The sequence below is a fragment of the Condylura cristata genome, unplaced genomic scaffold, assembly GCF_000260355.1.
Source record: "Condylura cristata isolate star-nosed mole 26May11 unplaced genomic scaffold, ConCri1.0 scaffold00031, whole genome shotgun sequence".
In the NCBI taxonomy this organism is placed as follows: Eukaryota; Metazoa; Chordata; class Mammalia; order Eulipotyphla; family Talpidae; genus Condylura; species Condylura cristata.
In genome coordinates, this window is record NW_004567132.1 from 12,660,334 (window position 1) to 12,684,166 (window position 23,833).

Genomic DNA, 23,833 nt, shown 5'->3' on the forward strand with positions numbered 1-23,833 from the left:
ATGCTCCTTGACAGTTGCTTTCTTCTCTGAACCTGAGCTCCCCCATTCTTAAGAAAGAGACTTACTATACTTTCCCCTGTGGGTTTCTGGTAAACACTAGGATAATTAGCATACCTGGCACAGCATACCTGGCATAAACCTGGCTTCCACTTAGTGGTAATCTTTTTTATGCTAACAGTCAGGTCTGAATTGTTTGAGCAATTTTAATAAGCATTTACAGGATCTTAAGAATAGTACTTTAAACCAGGACAATTCCCACCAATAAGGCTTTCTTCTGTCTTTACCATTTTTTTTTTCTCTTTAGCAGAATTTTTTTTTAATAGTAATAAAAATTTAATATGGGTAACTATATTTGCTCTAGCGAGACTTTTAACAAGTCTCCAACATTAGAAGAGTGGGTTTCTTTGGTCGGCAGTTCCTCATTTTGACCTAGAGAGGGGAAGAGGGTGTGATCATGCGATGTTCAGCAGAGGGGAAATTGTGAAAGGGACCTCACTGTAAAAAAAGCAGCCTGCAACTCTCTTGGCTTTCAGAGGAGATTGAGCTCAGAGGAGGAGTTGTCTGAGAGTGGACCCCACTACCTGTCCATCAGACATGGAACCAAAGCGGATCAGAGAAGGCTACCTCGTGAAGAAGGTAAGCAAAAGGGTCACCTAGGCAGGTATCGCTGGAAATAAGGTTGGGGTGTGGGCTAGAGTCCAGCTTTACACACTTTACCCACTTATTTCAGGTATATTTAATACTAAAACTACTGGGTTGAAATAGGGGAGTGTTGCAGCACATAGAATGTTGAGGGTGGGGAAAGTCAGGACATATACTGGTGCATTTTGATTCTGAAAGATAAATTAACCCAGCACAGGGGTGGGTCAGCACCGTTTGGTCTTATGGTGTGAGAGTCCTGGACTGCAGGGTCTGGAAAGTGGGTGTTTGAGCAAAATCCTTCATCATTTAAAGCATCCTTTCAAAAGTCATATATCTGTGTTATACTAGGACATTTCAACTCTTCTGTTGAAAAGGCTTTTATTTAAATCTCTTTTCTCCTCTTTTATTTTTGGTGGTGAGCAAGAAGAGAAATTTTAATGGTGACTTGTTAAAACAACACAGTAATTGTGCCTTATTTATTGGGCCGTCTTGCTTAAACATTGATGCTTTCTTTTATTGGGCTAAATCTTTTCATTCATAATTTTCAGTGAATTGTAAAATGTGTGATTGACATGGCAGGTCAATGCCCCCTTTAAAAAACGAGGACACAGGGACACAGGTATATTAAAAATGCTTAGTCTCACTGGTGTGGCACCACGCAGGGAATTCTGTTAACACTGTTTGGCTTTTCTTCTGGGGGCAGGCACATGTAGTGCCCGTGTCATTGTGAAACACCACAGGATGGTAAGTTCACACACAGACCTTGTGGGCATCCTGTGCGCAACACCTAAATAAATAAGTACACTCATATTGACCCAGGGAGCTCAGGGGCGTGTCAGAAGAGAATTAAGGTTCAATACATTCTGAATGTAGAGAACTTCAGGTAACCAGCATATTCATTGAACAAGAACCTAGTGCGACTATTTCAAAAGCCATTCATTGTTTAACATTTTAGCCTAAAATGTTCTGTATGTGTGGAGGTTCAGCATACATCTCTGCTTGCTTGTGTTTTTATTAAAGCTAGAAGGGGCCTTAGGTCATTCAGCCTTTTTCCTTTAACTCCAGAGAAAAAACTGAGGCCTTGAAACTGAGTGACCACTGAAGGCCACTGGGGAAACTCAACCTGATTGCTGCGGTTCTAGCTGGTAGCACTGACTTCTACCCGGTGTACCCGGATTTTTTTTTAGAGTGAAGCTAACCTAAATTTGGTTTGTAGTGTATCTGTGTTAGTGAGAGTTACGAGCAGATGCTGGAGAATAAACAAGGCCTGATATTGTCTCTAGCCAGTCATTCTTTGAAACATCCTTTGTAAAAGACACATATATACATAAAGGTATATGTAGGTTCTTTGCAATCAGCACTAATGTTCTCTCTGAGAATCCACAATAATTAATGTTGACATTTCTTTACTGATTGCCTGAGAAGTGCGGATGAATGGAAACATTTCAGCAAGAGCTTTTTTTCCCCTTTTAAATAATTGAAAGCATTTTTGCAATGAAAATTGCTGTTATTAATTTTGTTGTATACTCATACTTGAAAACCCCAAATTACAAAAGATACATAAAACTAAATCTTTAATGAATCTGTCCCACCAGAAAATGAGGATGAATATATGCACTGAAGTCAATACATATTTTTAAGATTTTTTTTTTATTTGTTCATATAGAACTGGGGTATAGGCCAGAGGCTCAGGGGCGGCGAGAGGATTCACCAGAGACAGAGTGGGGAGTAGAACGGGCAGATCGACGAAGTACACTGCTTAGGGGAACAGCGGGTGGGTCAGGAGAGGTCTGCCGCGCCATGTGGTCACCTCCGGGGCAGGCGGGAATTGAACTCATGCTGAAGTGGCTTTAGCTTCTCAGTGCAGTGCTTTAACCCGCTGCGCCACCAGGGAGGACCCAATACATATTTTTAACCAAAGAAAGCAATTCTCTCAGATTATAACCTGAAAAGAACAATCTAAAAAATAACCTAAAACAAGAAGTGACAGTTCAATTGATATTTCCACAGTTTTTCAAGTTTTTTTTTAAACAATTCCTGTTGTAATATGTTAAAATTCTCTAACTTGACATTTAAAAGTAATAGTTGGTTCAGAAACACTCTCTTTGTGGGCTGAAGAACTATATATAAAGTTAGAATTTCCAAGTAAATTCATTAAAATTCTTAACTTCTTTAGAGGTTAAGTTGCATTCAATTACCTTATGCCTATGGATTAAAACTGCACATGTCAGGAATGTGTTAGGTGCTACACAAATGGTAACAACAATTAGCATCAGTATCGACATGCAGTTCAATAGATCAGGGGCCCTCTGGGGTATGTATGTATTGGTACCTGCGCTAGTCACCAAGTTAATAGTGAAGAAAGGATCGTGAAGATCTTTGTCATCCTGTTAGATGTCTTGACTATGGTTTTGGATCTTAAAGTATGACAGATAATAATATAAGAATCTACCTCCATTCACTTTTTTCTCCTCTACAGATACCTGGGTGGCAATAAAGACTATAATTTATATTGTGTTATTCTAGGAAATCATTTTATCGAAGATAGAGATTTTGGGTAGAAAAATATAGCAGAAAATGCTGGTACAAAGACTTTGTCAAATCAGAGAAATCTTGGGGTGAATGTCAATGGCCTTAACTATAAAACATGCCTGCTTCTTTTTCTCTATACAAGATAACTGCTGACATTCACAATTCCAGTTTCTTGGCCTTCTGCCCAAGATATTTAAATAGAGATGAAGGAAAGAAAAGGAAGAAAAATGTGTGGTTCTGTCATTTTGCATCTATTTCAATGTAAATAAAAGCCAGATTTCCTCGTCCCAAGTCTTGTCACTTTTGACTTATGACCAAAACAAAAGAGCATTTAGAATTTACCACATTGCCACCAGCCATTCTCTAAGTATTCATTCCTTAGCACCCCATGTGATAATATCCTTATTCGCATTTTCCAGAGAACCCTGGGGCTTAGAAGAAGGGGCTTTCCCACAGTCCAACACGTAGTAGGACATCCTGAAATTCAAACCCAGTTCACCTTCTAGCTCAACCTCCTGTCTCATTGGTCCTACTCAGCATTCGAAAAGGGAGGCTGACTGAAGTCAGCAGAAGCAGAGGTCAGAAGAAATTTTACCTGAACCAGAGTGAAGCCTGGGAAATTGTATTGTGGCAAGATTGGGATTAGTAATTTCAAGCTTCCCTATCTGAATAGGGATGATAAACCATAAACATATCTTGGAGGTGCTTCGAAATACATTATTAACTTGGATATATTTTTAAGCATAGCTTAAATGAGAGAGGAGCATATTACAACCCTGGACTCCATCATCATCATATCACACACCAGCTTCATTTCTAGAGGTTTATCGAGCCAACTGTTAGGACCAATGCCGTAGGCATTTCTCACACGAGGCCTGATCCAAAGAGTGGGTTAGGGATTTGGGTAACTGAGAGGCTGGGAAATAGCACAGTAATTAGGAATAGGGAAGGAAAGGGAAGAATAAGGGACTTGAGCAGGCAAGAAAAGGGTGACACTGAGCAGTGGTAAAGAGGAAAGTTTGAAGGAAAGAGGGTTCGGGTATCTTGACACTGGAATTCTTTTGTGCAGCTACTTGAAACAGTCACCAGAATCTTGCACCCACTGATTTACCATCATCATAATAGCTACCACATGTGGTGCTTATCCTGAAGCAGGCACAGTTTTAAGCATTTAATGCACTAATACTTACAATGACCCTTCTAAGTGGGTACAAGTTATTTTACAGATGAGGAGACCAAGCTCACACAGCTAGTAAGTGACAGAGCTGGACTGGAAGCCCACAGTGAGCCCAGTGTCTCTCACAGCTGTGCCTAGCCATGCTACATGTGGTCCTCACAGGATCTCATTGCTGGATTTTCCTTTCCAAAGCACTGTGGATCTGAATGGTATTGTCTAGCAGAGCCTTCTGACAAAATGATTTTTATTGCATACCCATAAAACTGTGTAATCGTGTTGATCTACCTATAAGATTACCAACATTTTTTTAGCACTTACTATAAACTAGCCACTACCTAGCTCTTTAAGCTTATTGTCTGACTTAATCTTTATCAAGAAACATGGTATTTTATTATCTTCATTGTCTAGATGAAGAGACTAATGTTTGCAAAAATTAAGTAACTGGGATAAGCCTATAAAAAAGGCAAAACAGAGATTTGAACTCACATCTCACAGAAACATCTGTGCCATTTCCTTCTTACTCACTTAATGTGGTTTTATTGAGAAATTGTCCAATCTAGAATAATTTACTTATGTAAAAAAATATACTACTGAAAAGATTGGTTTCCTTTTCTTCAAAGAATTGAAATAGGTACAAATGACCATTTATCTAGGATAATATTCAAGTTTTTGAGAGATCAGGTTGGAAATCTAGATGATATAATTTATGAAGCATCAGAAATAGCACTGAACACCCCACAGCAACTTAAAATAGCATGTCCCATGAGTGGGGGGAGAAAAAACAGTACTAACTCATAGTTCTGCTTTAGTTAGTTAGCTATGTAGATTTGGTCATAATGTGATTTTACTGTGAGTTCCAGCTACAGGTCAGCAATAAAAAGAGAAGTTTGAAGCTTAAGGAGAAGTTAAAGGAGGTGTCTTCACACTAGTGGAGATGTCTGGGAGGAGTTCTTAACACCAAAGTTGCCCCAACCCTCAGCCATGGGTTGTGGCCCATTTCCGTGAAGTGGCACGTACACAGGAAGGCATGGGTCATGGCCCAGTCATGCATTGTTACACTGAACTGGAGCTGTCTATTCAGGCTGTGCTCTCTCCTACTAGACTGGAGCCCTTCCAAATAGAGACTCTCTTGGTCATCTTCACACCCAGATACCTAAGCCTAGAAGCAGAGAATTGTTCTGTTATTATTTGTTGAGTGAACATGTCTCAAAGAAAGAAACTTGTCTAACAAAGTCAGAAAAACCAAGGAATTAAAATTCCCTGTTATGAGGGCTCTCCCTAGTAGGTCAACGGGTTGAAGCATCACATTATGAAACTCTCTGAATCCACTGAAGCACGAGTTCAATCACCAGCCAGGGAGCTGATCTACATGGCATGGCAGATCTCTTCTGACCCGCCCGCTGCTCCCCTCAGCAGTGTATTTCAGTAGATCTGCCTGTTCTGCTCCCCACTCTGTCTCTGGTGAATCTTCTCACCCACCACACCTCTGGCCTGTATCCCAGTTCTGTAAACATAAATAAACTATCTTTAAAAAATAATTCCTTATTCGAATATAATAATTATTCGAATTTGTTGAAATAGTACATTTTATGTTTATTGGACCTGGGCATTTCCTCTTTTGAGAATTATCTATATTTTCTCACTTAAAACATAAATAAACTATCTTTAAAAAATAATTCCTTGTTACATAGGATTTTAAGATGTAGATAGTTGTGAGATCAGGCCCAAGGGTTGACAGGAGCATCTAAAGATAGAAGATTAAAGGGATGATGGGTTGAAGAGGCTTTTGGGGATACATGTGTAGAATTTTAGGGTTGACAGAAGGGTAAGTATTGAAGCAAATATTTGATGGAACTTCCTTTTATGGTCTGTATTTTTTTACTCATCTGTTAACATGTATGCTTGAATAACTCCTATATCAGGGAGTTCACTCACTTCCTCCTTTAAGTTATACAGTAATCTATTATTTTCTGAAAACTCCACCTCTTTGGACTTCAAAACCACAACACCCTTGATAATGGATTTGTCTATTCCTTTTTGGGGTAAAATGTACTGTCAACAGCTCCCCAAGAGAGATACCATTTTGTTACTCCCTTTTGAGCCGACTCCTGTTTAACTGCAGTTTTGAGGTTTCCAGAACTCAAGGTTGTTCCCAGATATATTTAATAAGAACAAATTTACAGGGAATAGGGAGTTTTTAATGAGTATGTATTTATTATGTTCTATATATGCCATATATAAATTATGTGGATTTTTAATTTAATTTTCCAGTTACCCTAAGAAATAGTGGTAGCATTATCTGTACTTGCCAGTTGGAGAACACGAGGTTAAAAAACTTATTCAGGGTGACATGGCTAGAATGTGGCAGAGCTGGGATTTGAAGTTGGATCATCCAGCTCCACAGTCCATGGTTCCCTACTGGTTATGGCCATGTCAAATTAGACTTTTTCACTTTAAATCTTATGCTTCTATTTATATAGCCTACAATAACTTTAATTTTTTTTTTGACAGCCCACACTAATTGCTGGCTCATAGAGCTCTTTCCCTGCCCCCAAATCTTTACCAATACAATTTAACATTTGTTAAAGAAAAATGATTACATCTTATTTAATTTTAATTTGCAATTATTCGAATTTGTTGAAATAGTACATTTTATGTTTATTGGACCTAGGCATTTCCTCTTTTGAGAATTATCTATATTTTCTCACTTAAAAAAATTTGGGGGTATTATATATTTCTCATTGATTATAGAGTTAAGATATATTAAGGACATTAACCTTAAACTATATAGTAAGATATTACAAATATGCATGAACTATTATTTGCTTTTTAGTTGTTGCAAGTTTTTTAAATGTACAAAAATTCAACCTCTCATATGGTGACATTCTTCTTCTGGTGTCGTGCAATGTCAAGTTCTTATGCACTAGGTTATACCAATCCCATGATAATGAAATTATTCACTGGGTAAATTGAAATTTGATTCAGCATCTAAAACTAAGCGTTGTGACATGTACTTGGATAGGTTTTGGTTTCTTATGGGAAAAAACAGAAATATATTTTCTCTGTGTCTGTCTCTTTCTGTATCCCTGTCTCTCTGTAGAAGTCACATAAGTTAATATTATTATTATTAACATGTTGCATGATTTTGTATATATAGTATGTCTGTTTATCTAATCATAAAACAATGTTTTAGTGATACATTTTACAATTTTATACATACACATATATATGTGTATGTGTATATTTACATACACATGCAAATATATGTGTATATTCACACACACACACACACACAAACACAAGGCTATGCATAAAGTTAACTAAATGACTTAATGAAGTTGATTTAGATCCCAGAATTTTATTTATATAGGAAATAAAATGAAGATGGCATCTGAGAGGAAATGGAGGGAAAATCACAGAACTGGATGTTAGCAAAGTAGGATTCTAGTCCCAGTTCCACATTTACTGTTCAGATATCCTGAGTCCAGTTACTTAACTGGACCTCAGCTTCCTTAGCTGCATGAATAGAGTCTTTATAGATAATCCTAAATGCTTTTCTAGCGAGAATATTCCATGATCCTACTTCCAGGTTTGTCCTTGGCTAAGCACCAACAGGGAGAGACAGAAAGGGATAAAAAGCAGGGGATGGTCTGTCAGGTAATTCCAGGGGGAAGCTGGGGCTTCAGTGTGGACTGATAGGAGAGAGATCAGTCCTGGGTCCATTATCTTCCTTTAACTACCACTGTAAAACCTTGCCTGGGTTTTTATTTTATAAGAAATAAACTCTGCTTGCAGAGTTGATGCCTCTTCAATGCACTAATGACTCTGAATCCATATTGTCTGAGTGTTGACATATCCCTAAGGCTACATCTGAATTAGAAAGCCACAAATTCACTTTAAGCAGTTGTCTCAGAAGTAGCATTATTTTCATTGTCTACAGAAGGAATGCAATGCGGTTGACCTCTCCCAATTTATTCAAATTCCAAGGTCAAGCATTCTGAGTCTATGACATTTACTTATCTTCTCTAGGTCTGCAGTACAAATACATCTTTGATGTTTTGGCAATCATCTAGTCCAATGTCTTACCCCTAGATTTGTGAATATCTTTTATTATTTTCTATTATTTTAATAGTTTTATTAAGTAGATTTTAAATATATTTCCCTAAAAGAATATTTTAAATTTTAATACATTGTAGTAGCATTATTAATTTTTTCCAATTATTTTGAAAACTTGCAAATCCACAGAAATAAATAGAAAAAGTAATACAAAACCTAAATCCAATTTATGTAGATTTATTAATTTTCACACATGGCCACATTTGTTTTTCTCCTTCCTATTTCTACACTTACATATAAATACATGAACTAATATTTTTCTGCTAAGATATTTGAGTAGTTGTAAACATCATACCTTACAATTTACTGCCCTCATTAGCCCTCCTTAATTTCTCTGCCCTATCTCCAAGGCCTCTTTTAATTCTCGCAGTCTTTGCACTGTCTCTGAAGCTACCTAATTAACACTCACTTGCCCTGGGACTCATTTTGATACCTTTCTCTTAATTTAGGTTTAGGATTAGCAGAATATTGATATTTCTTAGCAAAATATTTTTCTGCTGAGATATTTGAGTAGTTATAAACACCATGCTACCTCACTCCTAAATATTTAACATGTGTCTTCTTAAGAATAAGGACATTCTTCACAGTTTTCCAAGCTGGATGTTCCATTTTGCTCTCGTGCAAGTCATGTGTAAGAGTTCCAGTTACTAACCTTGTCAAATCTTTCTCTTTCAATCTTTTTAAACTTTAGATACTCTAATGGATGTGCAGAGATATCTCATTGTGATTTTCATCTGCATTTCCCTGGTGAATAAACATGAATACTTATTGGTATGCTTTCTAGTAGCTTCCTTAATGAAGTGTCTTTTACTTTCTTAAAAAATTGATTGTATACTTCTTGTTTTGTAAGACCTCATTATATTCTGTATATGATTCTCTCTTAGACATAAACTAGAAATATAGTTGATTGGCAGAAATTATTTTACATGTTGCCACAGTGTGTGAACTTGCCCATTTTTTAAAAAAGGGACTTAATCCAATATTCATATGGATAATTGTTCTGCTTCTACAGAAAAGAGATAGTGTTCTCTAAATAGATTTTTTTTTTTAGTCACTTGGATAAGCAAAGAAAGGAAACAGAAGCATTTATCTTTTTGCATAGTCTGCCTTGTGGGCAACTGGACATTTATATAGAGGGTGTTTGTATTTAAGATAAGAGCAGGATATGTTGGAACATAGATGATAATTCTATCCTGTGGTAGACATGACAGAGCAACATCTTGAGTTCAAAAATGAGAGGCAAAGAGAATCCTGACCCCTTCTTTTTTCAAAGTCCTCCCACGATATAGACAAGTAAGAGATGTCCTTGAGCTAGTCGGAATGTCTCATTTATTGCTAAAGGAGTAGCTGGCACTAACCCAAACTGAAAATTTCTTAAGTAAGTATTTTCCTAAAGACCACATTAACAGGGCTGGCCTTACTCTGGCATTATAGATCATCTTGTAAGTGATTGTTACACAGCTTCGCCATGCTGGCACACAAAAATTGCTGAGTTGATTTTTATCAGTCCTATTCAGATAAAAATTGGTCAAACCAAAGGATGGAATTAACTCTGGCTTGCATCCACATTTTTTGACCTTCATGCCCATTGTAGACATAAATATTGAGCAGTGACAATTTCCCAGTGAGTCCAGCCTCCGGTGTCCACAACTAACTCAGTCTGAGTTGGCTCTGGAGATGGAATTCATTTGCCATTCTGAGTTGAACAATGCACAAATTAGAAATAAGTTTGAAATATTTATGAAGGAGAGTAGAGATCTACACCATATTCTCTTGGTAATGGCCCACATGAGGCTTATTGGCTGATTATATAGATATGCATACATTTTATCTAAAATTAGTTTTTAAGCTTTTGGCAGAAAGTCAGTCCCCTTTCCCCTGAATCTTGTCTACACGAGTCAACTGCCTGTAGATTGGCCAAAGCTAGACTACTTACAGTGTTTTAGAAGATTGTTAACCCAGGATTTTTATTGTCATCACAGGGGAGCATGTTCAATACCTGGAAACCCATGTGGGTTTTATTGTTAGAAGATGGAATTGAATTCTATAAGAAGAAAAGTGACAATAGCCCCAAAGGAATGATTCCCCTGAAAGGAAGCACTCTGACTAGCCCTTGTCAGGACTTTGGCAAAAGGATGGTGAGTTGGTATCACTGACTACAACGAATACCTTGTCAGACCTTTGAGCTGCGTGGAGCTTATAATCCACAGTGTGAATTGACCTTTGAGCTGCGTGGAGCTTATAATCCACAGTGTGAATTGTGGTCCCTGGGCCAGTCCCTCTCACCACTGCCCATCACCCACTCTTGACATTTGGGTCTCTTGGCCACATTTGTGGCCAAGCACTTCCAGGACAGAGTGGGCTTACTGCTGCTTGGTAAAGGGCCTCTGCCTCTTGACTGGAATCATTCTTAATGGGATATGTTTTGATTTTTAGTTTGTGTTTAAGATCACTACGAACAAGCAGCAGGACCACTTCTTCCAAGCAGCCTTCCTGGAGGAGAGAGATGGCTGGGTTCGGGATACCAAGAAGGCCATAAAATGCATTGAAGGAGGCCAGAAGTTTGCAAGGAAATCCACCAGGAAGTCCATTCGACTACCAGAAACCATTGACTTAAGGTGACTTCCTGTTTGCTTGCCTTCTCCCTTTCTTTTATCTCCCTTTTGAGGAAATCTAACAGGTCCAGGGCTTGCTTTTCTCACCTCTGATAGCTGTATTGTCCCCCTGGACCAAGGTAGTCTCTGGGTTTGAGGGAGTGGTGGTGGCTTCACTAATTACTAGCAGTTGAGGAGAGGAGAATGATGAATTATAAATTCCCTTATTTTGGTGAACCTTGGCAGAGAGAAGAGATAGAGGGGGGAGAAGAGGAGAAAGAGAAAGAACATCATCACATTTATTAAGTACCCATAATAAGTAAGTTTTGAAAGAAAGTACCAGGATCTGAAAGTAGGTAGGAAAAGGCAGGGCTTCTATGCTCAAACATGTAAGGTTTCAAGTTTAAGTTCACATTCACACATTCACAGTCACCAAAGGCCAACCAAAGTGAAAGCTTATTCTGAGCGGAAACCATTTGCGCTCTGGCCTGGTTTAATGGGCTCTGATGTTGGCTGACTTGGCCTTGCAGGTGACAGTTGTTACCCGAATGTTGTCAGAGGCCCATAAATAAATTCAGCCCCTGTTGGGGTGTTCTTCCTTCATGTATATTTCATGACTCCTGTCACATGAGCCCTTTTGTCTGGGGCTCTTTATTTTTTTGCTAGTTTTACTGTTATGTTGAGCATATTCTGAAAAAAAGCCCTGTCAAGAATAATTCTATGTCACCTGCCCAACATGTCCAACAAGATTCTGTTTTGGGTTAGGGAGTCCCTCAGTGGGGACCAAAACATCCCACTGCAAGCCTAACATGGGAGGTGGCATGTCAAGGAGTACGATAAAGTCTGCACATTGAACTTGGGGAGACCAATCACTAGGGAAGTTTTTGGTGAAGTCCCACAAAAGGTTTCTGGTCTGAGTGCAGCTGCTCTGTGGCTTCGTCACATGGCCACATTTCTGATCACAGGTGTCAGAGCCACATGGGAATGAGACTCTTGCTTTGTAGAACACAGGATGAAAGTGGTCTTCTGTGTTGCTCTTGTGTTTTTTCTGATAAGGTTATCTTTACTACTTCAAAGACAAACATGAAAACTATTTAGCCTTATAATTTTTAGACTAAGAGATAAATCTAAACAAAACACTCACTTTCTTGGATGCAAGTGACTATATTAGTATAGTCTCTTGAAGGATACTTAAAGAACTGAGGGGCCTTAAAGATATGGAATGTGTATGAAAACTGGCATTGGAATCTTTAATCTTTGGTACCTAGCTGGGGCTCAATATTCCATTTCAGACACCTGGAGTTAAGTCAACAACTTGGTTAGTTTAAGAAGCAGTAACACCACCTTGGTATATATTGTTGAATGCTGGGCAGGTCACAGAATTCTGCAAGCATAAACTCTCTATAATCAAATATAAACTATTTATAATCACCTACTTACAATATGGTGGGGAGACGAGACTGAGGAACCCCTGGGAAGGAAAAGCTTGTGTTCATGGCCAGCCTCTACGTAGTGGCTGCTTCCAAAGAGAAGTCTTCAATCTGAAGTGTCCTCTCTCACCATCTGTGTTTGTCTCTCTGCAGTGCCTTGTATTTGTCCATGAAAGACACAGAAAATGGAGTGAAAGAACTCAACCTAGAAAAGGACAAGAAGATTTTTAATCACTGCTTCACAGGTAAAAACCTTTCAAGTCTGAAATGGGGCAGTTGAAATGAGGGACAACATGGAGTTTTCCCTCAGCCTAATTATTGGGGTAGGGAGTAAGGAGTATAGTGAATGGTTGGTCATAGAACCTGGCCAGTGAACATGAGAATCGAATGTCCCAGTATGGAAGCAGAAGACAGACTAGAAATGAACTTTGTTGTTCAAGATAAAGTTTCAAAAGTTCCAGTTATGTCAATCAAAGGATTACTTATTTTTCAATAAGTGACATTATGTTGAAATAGACACAGTTGAATAAGATGAGACCCTCAGTATGATAAACAGAAACCAAGATATACAATGTAAGATTCAGGTGACTATTTTAGGGATGTCTGTGGCAGCAAAGGGGAAGGCATTAAATATTTAAGAATTTGGCAGATGTTAGCTGAATTTATTATGGTGATCATTTTAGAATGAGCAAAAATATGAAATAATTATTTTACACCAAGATAAATAGAATATTTTATGTCAACTATATCAGTTAAAAAAAAAAGTTTAGGGCCCTCCTTGGTGGCGCAGCAAGTTAAAGCACAGCACTAAGAAGCTAAAGCCACTTCCACATGAGTTCGATTCCTGCCTGCCCCGGAGGTGACCACATGGGGTGGCAGACCTCTCCTGACCCGTCCACTGCTCCCCTCAGCAGTGTACTTCGTCAATCTGCCTGTTCTGCTCCCCACTCTGTCTCTGGTGAAGCCTCTCTCCGCCCCTGAGCCTCTGGCCTGTACCTCAGTTCTGTATGCACAAATAAATAAATCTTAAAAAAAAAAGAAGAGTTTAGATATACAGTGTAGTGGTTGAAATCATGTCTTTTGGTCCATATTCTGGCTGTGTTCCTTACTAGTTGTAAAACCTTAGGCCAGTCCTTAACCTCCCTGTGCTTACTTTCTCAGTCTATAAAATGGGGGTTACCACAGCACACTTACTTTATAGACTTGCTGTAATGTTAGAGTAATTCCTGGCACACACTAAGTTCAAAATGGTGCAAAATCTCTGTGTGCTTACTATGACTAAGAGGAACAGGTCTGCACAATCAGTTCTGTGCAGAAAAAAGAAAGAATTCAGTAGGTTGTTGAGATGAATAGAAGGTGGTACCTAAATTTGACTTTGAAAGATGGGTAGGATTTCATTAAGTATTTATGAAGGAATTCTGATAAGGATGCTGAACAAGGGAAAGTGAGTTCAAAGTTATGTTGCAGAGAGATTCAGAAGATGCATCCAAGCCAGAAAAAAAAAAAGGGCAGGTGGTTCACTAGGACACAGGACTCTAATACTAGGTTTGTCAGATGCCTAGTACCTTACTTATGGTGACAGGAAAGTTTAAAGGAGGAAAATGCTGAAAAGACAACATGAAAAGACAACAGATGTAAAATCTGAAGGGATGTACAGTCACTAGATAATATATAAAAATGGTGTTGGTCAAGGCTAGAAAGTTGGAAGGCTAAAAGGCATTATCTGGCAATGTTTAGTCTGACAATGTTTTTTGGGAATTCAACTTCAAAGAATTAAGGCAGTAACCATTAGCATCAGAGAAGCCCAGGCTGAGATTTGTGTCAAACACCAAGCCATATAAGCAAGGGGAACTGACAAGACAAAGACCCTTAACTATAGGAACTAAGGTCTCTAAGGCAAAGCCTTGAGTGGGAATAAGGGGAAGTTCCGGTGTAGATCTGGGTACAAGGTCCAGACCAGGCATTTCCTGTGTAATGGCTTTGTGAGTCACAGTGTTGTGGTAGTATTCCCTAAGTTCTTCCTTTTGAAATTCAAGGTGAGTTCTAGAAATTCTGTAGGCTGGAGCTTTCATGTGGAAGTCAGTTAGTCTCAATAGGGAAATAAATCTAAAAAAGAGTCCACTCATTTTTGACGTGTGATACAATTTGAATGTCAGGAGACAGGGCAACCATGCTGAATTTGTCTTTCAAGCTGTAGCATGTGTAGCTAAACAAGCATTGAATCTAGGGTTCTAACACTTAAGTGAAGACATGGCATAAGAACACATGCCTAAAGTCACTTAAACTTTCTGAGTCTTAACTTTCTTATTCTTAGGATACTAAGAATATCCTCCCTTTTTTATAGGGTTATGGCTAGGATTGAAAGCAGAAATACAGTATCCACTTACCTTTTGAGAAAAAAAATCGGGTAAAAGCCATTCACAGTTGAAATTCATGGAAGGCTGATCAGCCAGCTGCTCTCACTCCTTTTTCAAGAATGGTGCATGCTACTGTTCTTGATTTGATGATGGGGAACTTGCTGGTGGTCATGTTGACTCTCTAGTCGACATTTGTAAAAAAATGTGCCTTTTGAAACACAAAGTTATATTGTAGATGGGTTAATTTTATTTTATTTTCTTTGCATTCCATCCTTGAGGCAGACTCTTCTAATGGTGCCTGCTAGCCTCTGCCAAGGTGTGACGTTCAGTACAATTAATTGCCTCAAATTTTAATTTATAAAATATACATGTGACTGTTGTTTCCTGCTGGAAAACTTGCCTCATTATCAAATTTCTTGATGTGTCATCAAAGCTCTTCTCACTCACTCTGCCTTCCTCTCCCCCTTGTCTTCTTTGCTTTCTCCTGTTTCCACTTTGCATTGGGGCTGCTTCATTGTCTCTGTGCCTCTGTCCACACTGCTGCCCCCCTCAGCCTGTGTTAGTTCCTGTCAGCTCCTGCCTCATGTACCGGGCAATCATTTACTCACTTTGAAGCCTGGGTTCAATGTCATTCCTTTATGAATCTTTCCCAAAGTGCACACACAACTCCCTTTCCCCTGCCCACATGTCATACAGACTTGACTCAGTAGCTTCTAGTGACCCACGGCAATGCTTTTGTTATAATACCTACTCGCCAGCCATCTCTCCCTTTTGGATTCCCTGAGTAAGCCTCCTCAATCCCCATCACAGTACTTAGTATCTAGTAGGCACATAAGAGATGTTTGTTAATGAAGTAAATCAGTGGGTTAGTAAAAACTATTTCTTTGATGCATGCATTTCTCCTGAAGGAGCATATAGGTATCAACAACAATACCAGAAACCTTTACATGGGTTCTTTTGTGTCTTGTTATCTATCCCACTATTTTTCCTTCTTGAAATAACAAGAAAGATTAGACAAGCCATGCACTTTGGTGTTCTGTCAGTTGCTTGTTCTTTGGTATGGAGAGTTAACCTTCCCTCCATGATCCCATCTAGGTAACTGTGTCATTGACTGGCTGCTTTCCAAGCAGTCTGTTAGGAATCGCCAAGAAGGCCTCATGATTGCCTCCTCACTGCTCAATGAAGGGTACCTGCAGCCTGCTGGAGATTTATCCAAGAGTGCAGCAGATGGGGCAGCTGAAAACCCTTTCCTGGACAACCCTGATGCCTTCTACTACTTTGTAAGTGAAAGGAGCTACCCATCTATGATCTTTGCTATTCTGGGCAGATTCTAGATTGACTTCAGATTATATCCACACATGTAAAAGAAAGCCCAAACCTACAGAAAGTTGTTAGGTAAAGGAGGATGGAGGAAGGGATAGAGATGTCAGGTGGGAAGAATCAGGAGACACCCCAAATTTCAACTTGATGTCTGTCCTCCTCCACAATGCCTGCATATCCAACTGAATCAGTTTAAAGGAAACTATCATTTATTTGAACAGTTGTCTATAAATAAATTTCTTAAACTTTAATATATCAATTTTTAAAAATTGAGGTAACATTGGTTTACAACACTGTTTAGATTTTAAGAGTATGACCTTACACCTTTCAAATGTCTACTGCTATACCACATCCTATACCGAAGTTCTAATAACCGCTGTCTCACCAACAGCCAGTTGACCCCTATTCCCATTCATTCTGCATTCTACTGCTCCCCCTTCGGTATCCACAATTTTGTTATCAGAGCCTAAAGTTTGCTTTTGTTCGGTCACTTGATTTATTTCTTTATATTCCACAGGTGACTGTCACCACTCAGTGTCTCTCTCTCTCTCTCTCTCTTTTTTTAAGATTTATTTATTTATGTATGTAAGTACTGGGGTACAGGCCAGAGGTGTGGGGGGTAAGAGGATCCACCAAAGACAGAGTGGGGAGCAGAACTGAAATACACTGCTGAGGGGAGCAGCAGGCAGGCCAGGAGAGGTATGCAATACCATATGGGTCAACCCCCTGGTGGGGAATTGAACTCATACTGCAGTGGCTGCAAGCTTGATTCATAGTGTTGTGCTTTAACCCATTGTGCCACCAGGGATGGCCCTCTTTCTCTTTGACTTATTTCATTTAACATAATCTCCTTAAGTTCCATCCATGTGGTCACACATGGCAAGGCTGCATCTTTTTTTATAGCTGAGTAATATTGCATTGTGTATGTGTGCATGTATATACATACATTCATACATATGTATACACACACATATGTGTGTGTGTGTGTGTGTGTGTGTGTGTGTATCCATCCATCCATCCATCCAACCATTTGTCAACTGGCACTTAGGTTGTTTCAATATCTTAGCTATTGTGAATCCTGGTATAGTAAGTATCAGGGTGTACATCTTTGTGAATTAGTGTTTTCACATTCTCCATAGAGACACCTAAGAAGTGGAATAGCTGGATATATGCTAGGTCTAGTTTAAACTAGTTTAAGCTTTTGGAGGATCTCCATACTGTCTTCCATAAAGGTTGCACCAATTTATATCCCACCAACAGTATACAAGGGTTTCTTTTTCTTGTATACCCTTGCCAGCATGTATTTCTGGTATTTTTGATATACTGTCTAATCCCAAGTATGAGGTGATAACTCATTGTGGTTTGATTTGCATTTTCCTACTAATAAGTCATGATGAGTATTTTACATGTCCATACCTATTTTTATTCTAAACAAGAATTCATTACTAAAATTTATTAGCCTCTAATGCATGCCAGGCATTCTTCTAGTCAAAGGATATACAATAGTGAAAAAAATAAGAGGTATAAATTGCAACCCGCATAGAGTTGAGAGAGAGAGAGCTATATAATCACAAAGTGTGATTGCATTCTTTCCAACTACAGCTTAAAATATGTGACTCAATGCAAAATGTATTTACTCATGTCTCCTCCCCAATAATCTTGAGCACTTCCCATGACAGGCTGACTACAAAATGGGGAACATTATATTATACAATATGGAGATGATCTTGGCCCATTTCCCCACAAGGGGAAATCCAGCAACAGTGGATTTCTAGGGGGAATTTGGCAGTTTTTGTTTCTACTTGTGGTCAGAGCACAAAAGTTAGGAAGCTACTTAAGAGAACTATCGCGCTTACAAAATTAAGTGACTGTCCCAGGGAGAGTTTCATTTCATTTTGGAGGAAGTTTCACTGTCAGCAATTTTTTTCAGATCTTTGATCTGGCTGTAGGATTTAAAAAAGAGTCACCACAGGGGCACCTCTTTTGCTGCATGATTTGTTTCTACGTATAGTTGTGCATATCCCTCTTCCCTCCTGATTTTTGAGGATGAGGCTGTCTACATCCTCTTGGCCTCAAAGTAGAAGGAGCTGAGAGCCAGTGTTCATAATAGAGATAGCATTATGCAGTGTCTTATAAATTGGTAAAATTTGCTCTCAAAAACTGTGGCTATGAAGTCCCAAGAAAGGAGATTTTGAGAGAAGTGATGTCCTAAGCTAAACTTAGAATATAGCTTGGGAAACATATGAAAATAAAAGGATATTGACAAGCCCCCACCTGAGTGGTGATCTAGAAACCAGAAACAAGCATCCAGAAACAAGAAAAAGGAGGAGGGGAAATGAGCTAACCAAGGACAGCTTTGGAAGTTCAGGCTGGAATGTGAACCACAGGGGAAAAGAAAACCAATCTAATGGTTGGTTGGAGGTGGGGGGAGAGGTAGAGATGGTACAAGCAGCAATATGCCCGAAGTTTGTAAAATAAACTGTTTGGTTTTCCAATAGCCAGACAGTGGATTTTTCTGTGAAGAAAATTCCAGTGATGATGATGTGATTCTGAAAGAAGAATTCAGAGGGATCATTATTAAGCAGGGGTGTTTATTGAAGCAGGTGAGTGGCCATTTCTATTCTCTTCCAAGCATTCTTCCTTTTTAGGTTCTTTCTGTTTGTAAGGTACCAAATAGTATTTCATTTATTTGACCAGTAAGCATCTGTTATTGTTAGTTCTTTAACAATATTATTTCCTCTAATTTTTTTCTGGGGGGAGGGGACAAAAACCTCTTCTATTTGAGCTGAGTTCCATTTATGTTTCCAATCTTTTAGCTCAGTAGTTTATAACACTGGTTCATATTATAATCACATGGGTACATTGAAAAAAATATCTTCTTTTGGAGCCTTAAAAATAAAACTGTCCTGTGTCTAGTACTGGGAGTTAGCCAGGGTTGAACTGCATGGAAGGCTTGGCATGAAAAAGGACACTTGTGATCCACATCTCCAAGGTGGGAAGTAGATGTGCCCGACTGGGGATTGGGCACTTCCCCTCCCTCTTCCCATCACTTCTCCCATCCCAGGGGAGATAATTACACTTGGGACATAGTAAATTCAAGAGGGAATGGACTAGAATTTATCTTATATCATCCTTTTTAGTATAATTCATTCTGTTATGACAATGAATAAAATACTTAATTTCTCAACCACACATACCTTCTTTGATGGAGACATAGGAGAGGAAAAAACTTCTCTCTACTCGTTCAGTCTCTTTAACTGATCTAGTAATTAAAATGACATCAAACAGGCTAACAGGAAAAACAAATTTAATTTCCTACAAAGACACAGTGAGTGTTGTCTAATAGCCAAGAAATTGAAATTGGGGTTATATACCATCCTAGCAAGGTAGAAGGGGTGAGGGCCTGGGAGTTCAAAGGGGAAGAAGATAATTTATTGGAAGATAAAAACAGTAAATGATTTTGTAAACAAATGTTTGCCATGCCAGACAATGGACACAGAGGAATTTGAAAAACTAGGCCCTGCTAACATCTTCCAGGTCTACCACATTTAACCCATACTCTTTGTAGCAATTTATGATAATATCACACTTCCTGAATCAGGCCCCAAATCTAATTTCTTTTTATTTCATTAAGGAAGAGGTAGAGAAACCCTTCCTGATTCTACGGAGCCCTATTTGCCTTCAGCTAGTATATTTTGGGGGTAGCTTATTCTGTTCCCAAGTAGGGACAGTGTGTTATATAGTTGATGCATGATGCTTGAGTAACTTAAGGATTAAGGGTAAGCAGTAACAAATCTGCATATAACTGAGTACCCCAAAACTTAACTGCAAATTGGTTGTTGTGGTTTGGAAGCCTCACCAATAGCATAAATAACACCTACTTTGTGTGTTACCTATATTACATACTATTTTCTTATAATAAATGAACTGGAGAAAATAAAATGTTATCAAGGAGATTGTAAGAGAAAGTAGTTTACAGTCTGTACTGCAATGACCTATAATGTAAATTTATGTTACCTGTTTATAGGAGCATACACACAGAAGGGCACTTCAAACTATATTGTTCAAGGGTCATCTGTATGCTTTTCTTGTTTCTAGCGAAAGCTCAGCATCCTTCTTGGTGTATAAATGGCATTTGTAGAGTGAATTAAATCAAGGATAAGTGTGTGATGATTTAGCAAAAATTCTCAGAAATCCCAGGCATGTATGCTTTCCTTAAAATCCCTTAGGAAATACTCACTAAATGAAAGATGGCCAGATGCCCACTTAATGACATCAAGATCTTGGTTGCATCACATTGTGATGTCAGAGTTTGGCTTATTTCACATCTTCCTGTTACATTCCTTTTCCATTGACTCATGATGACTTGGTATTTACCCAGGAACTGCACAAGAGAACATGACATATGCATCTGTAGGTCAGGAGGAAATGGTAGGAGGTAGAAACTTTAGTGTTCTTATCTTTTGGGAGCCATTATCTAAGGCAAAAAATAGAAATTATTAAAAGGAATTTTAGAAGTTGATGTGTTGCAAAGGCTATTCTGGACAGTCCTGTACAGGGTCCCTGCCTCCACCCTGCAGGCAAGTAAAAGACTGTTAGGTGATAATTTCCTTGACAAAATGCTCAGCCAAATAATAGCTCCACTCCTTAAAGCTTACTATAAACTCCTTTAACTGAGCATTTTGAAGGAAACACAATTTGCTAAAATCACAAATGGTTCATTCCTTTGTATGTAAGCATGAAAAAATTAAAAAAAATTCTATTTGTCAAAATGTGATGTTTTAGAAGTAACAATATTGTAGTGACAAGGTAGAAACTATTGCTATAGATCTTAGAATCTGTTCTGTGTGCTTGCTTTTGAAGTTATTTAAGTCTTTAGAATTTTCTGTGGGAAATCTTGGTTTACCATTACATTAACAAAACTGCTATAACTTAACTGACATAAAGAATTCATGGCAATTACAAACTTTTAGGAAGCAGTTGCTGTGCCAGGCACAGTTCTGGGCATCAAAAGTATAATGATAAACAAGATACAAATTCTGCCCTTAACACTCACAGTCAAGGCTATGTCAGGGTTTAAGTCTATTGGGAAGGCCCACATCTGTTTCTTTTTCATCATGTCTGTCATATGGGCTGTTCTTCCCCATTGCCATTGGATTGCTGGATGTTGCTGGATGTTAGTCCTTATTAATTTATACTATTTCAAGCATGACCTCTTATTTATTTTCTTGTTTATTTTTTACTTTATTATCTTCTCCCGGGCTTAACTTGAACTTCTTCAGCTGGTCCATCCTGTGTGTTGTCACCATATTAATTTTCCTAAAATATGGTTATAATCTTTTCACTCTGATTCAGAAGCCATCAGTGACTGCCTTCACCTATTAGTTTTGCCAAGTCTCTTTCCACTCTTCTAACCTGGCCTCTGCTATTCTTCATGAACCTGCATTCCAGTCCAGCCAGGCTTAGTCCTTAGCATCAGAAAATGCCTTGTGATTTCACACAACTGCTGATGGCTGTCAGTAGTTTTTCAATCAAACTCTTTGTCACTCACCTAACTACTGTGTGGCCCACATGGATATGGTATTTATGAGGTTTTCTTCATGAGGTTTCTTTGAGCCCAAACTTACATGTACTTCACTTAATTCCTTTGAAAACTGTTATCTGTACCAATAATTTAATTTGGTCATTTGTTTTATATTTCCACATAGGTTATGAACTCTGAAAAGCAGGGACATGTCTTAAACCTCTTTGAGCCTCCCTCCACCTCATTACCTAAGACAGTATGTTGTGCATAGTACCCTTTTACAGAATACTAAAGCTGGAAGATAATCTTAGAAATAGTTTTAATTAATATCTTCCCCATTGTCTAGCAGCACATTGTTTGCTAGTGCATCTTTTTCAATTCAGCGAAGACATATCATCGGTAGTACAGGTACTGAGTGATACTAAAACTCATTATTCCTTCCTTTATGTTGATCTTGGATACAGGGGCATAGGAGGAAAAACTGGAAAGTGAGGAAGTTCATTCTGAGAGAAGATCCTGCATATCTGCACTACTATGACCCGGCTGGAGTGAGTTGACACCTCCATTTGAGTGGAAGCCTCCCTGGCAGCTCTTTGCTGCGTTTCTTTTTACCTCCTTTCTGCTATATTTGCTTCCTTCTTTCATTTCTGCCTCCTTTTCCTTTTTCTCCCACCTTCCTTGACCAAAGATCTCAGTGTTGAGAGCAGCATAAAGTCAGGGATGGAAGAAGATATATTCTACTGGCATTTATGTGGTTGAGTTTTTTTTTTTTTTTTAATCTGCCTCAATCTGATATTTTCAGAAAAACTCAATCATTACAACATGCTCTTGGTTTAATGTGCTAACAGTGATAATTACTCTTTTGGGTCAGCTTGGGTGAGAGCATTCTTTAAGTTCAGTCATTTAGGCTGTTGATTATTCAGGTTTCTCCTCAAGAAAATGAGCGAACTCTAAAGTGTAAAGACAACTGTTTGAGCCAGAATCTCAGCCTCTGCTTGTAGCATGGAGCTCTTTGGTTCCTGCTGTGTCAGTTGAGTGGGGCCAAAAACATGCAGCTCTTCCCTGAGAGATGTTAAGCCCTCAGCTGCTCCACTGCTTTTGACACTTTCTTCCTGATATGAAGCTCAGATTGATTTGTGTATCTTTATCCAGCCTCCTGACCCTACTGAAGTGGAAGGTGGAGTATCTGCAAGCAGTTTCTTTTCATTTCCTTCTGCTTTTATCGAGTTGGGGGATTTGATATATGTTGGAACAACTCTGAATAGTGTTTACACCTGTAGGATAAGGTATATTCATATAGTCTATTTTAGAAAGAAACCATCTGACTCCTCTCTTTCCAGGGGGAAGAGCCTCTGGGCGCAATACACTTGAGAGGCTGTGTGGTGACTTCAGTGGAAAGTAACCCAGATGGTAAGGATGAGATTTTGTGTGAGAGAAATATGGTCACTCAGTATTATCACCCCATGATTGGGCATCCTGAGCCGGCAATGAATTATTCACTTAATCAGTCAGGCATAAGCATGCATCAGTTTACAGTATGAGAACCGTAGACATGTTGCCCCTTGGGAAATTGAAGTTGCTTTGTGGATACCTTGAGGAAGTCCTCAGCCCTGGCTTTGATGGAAACACTAGTTATCTACTGATGCCTGTAACTGAACCATGTTATGCTGTAAAGGGGGTCTTTTGCATATTTATGCCAGGAAAAATCTCACAACAAAAGGGACCTTTGTGTGGTGAGACAATATGGTCAGTGGGTAGTGCATGTGGGGTAGGTCTTGTTGGTTAGTAGGTGACTTGGGAAGAGCTGCCTAACTAGTCTGGAATCTTCATTCCTTTTCTGGGATACCTTGTTCCCTGCCCCTGAGAAGTCAGTCTCCACCAATATTGTAATTACATGCACCAAGTTACAGACTTGTCATCTGTGGCCCAGAGGTCATCTAGTTTGACCTTCTTACTCCCACCTGTAGTGTTTATATATATATATTATGTTTGTGTGTATGTGTGTGTTTATATATAAAATGGGTGAGTTGGTGGTGGGAATTGCATGGGGAGATCATACAGTGTACAAAAATGAAGGGTGATGCAATGAATATAGTACAAAAATGTATATAAAACCCCAACATTTGTTGTTTCTATTTTTT

General features: G+C 38.7%; 1 protein-coding gene across 2 annotated transcripts in view; it reads left to right on the forward strand.

Annotated features, from left to right (window-relative positions):
- The first annotated feature begins 434 nt into the window (after positions 1–434).
- The window catches only part of PLEK (pleckstrin), a 26,061-nt gene continuing 2,662 nt past the window's right edge, over positions 435–23,833 (forward strand). For both annotated transcript variants that reach the window (XM_012731469.1, XM_004691470.2), the window contains exons 1-8: positions 435–636; positions 10,450–10,605; positions 10,904–11,085; positions 12,645–12,736; positions 15,944–16,128; positions 18,667–18,771; positions 22,157–22,240; positions 23,033–23,102. In XM_012731469.1, the coding sequence (XP_012586923.1) occupies positions 595–636; positions 10,450–10,605; positions 10,904–11,085; positions 12,645–12,736; positions 15,944–16,128; positions 18,667–18,771; positions 22,157–22,240; positions 23,033–23,102 (916 nt within the window). In that variant the 5' untranslated portion in view covers positions 435–594. The remainder of the gene's footprint in view (positions 637–10,449; positions 10,606–10,903; positions 11,086–12,644; positions 12,737–15,943; positions 16,129–18,666; positions 18,772–22,156; positions 22,241–23,032; positions 23,103–23,833) is intronic.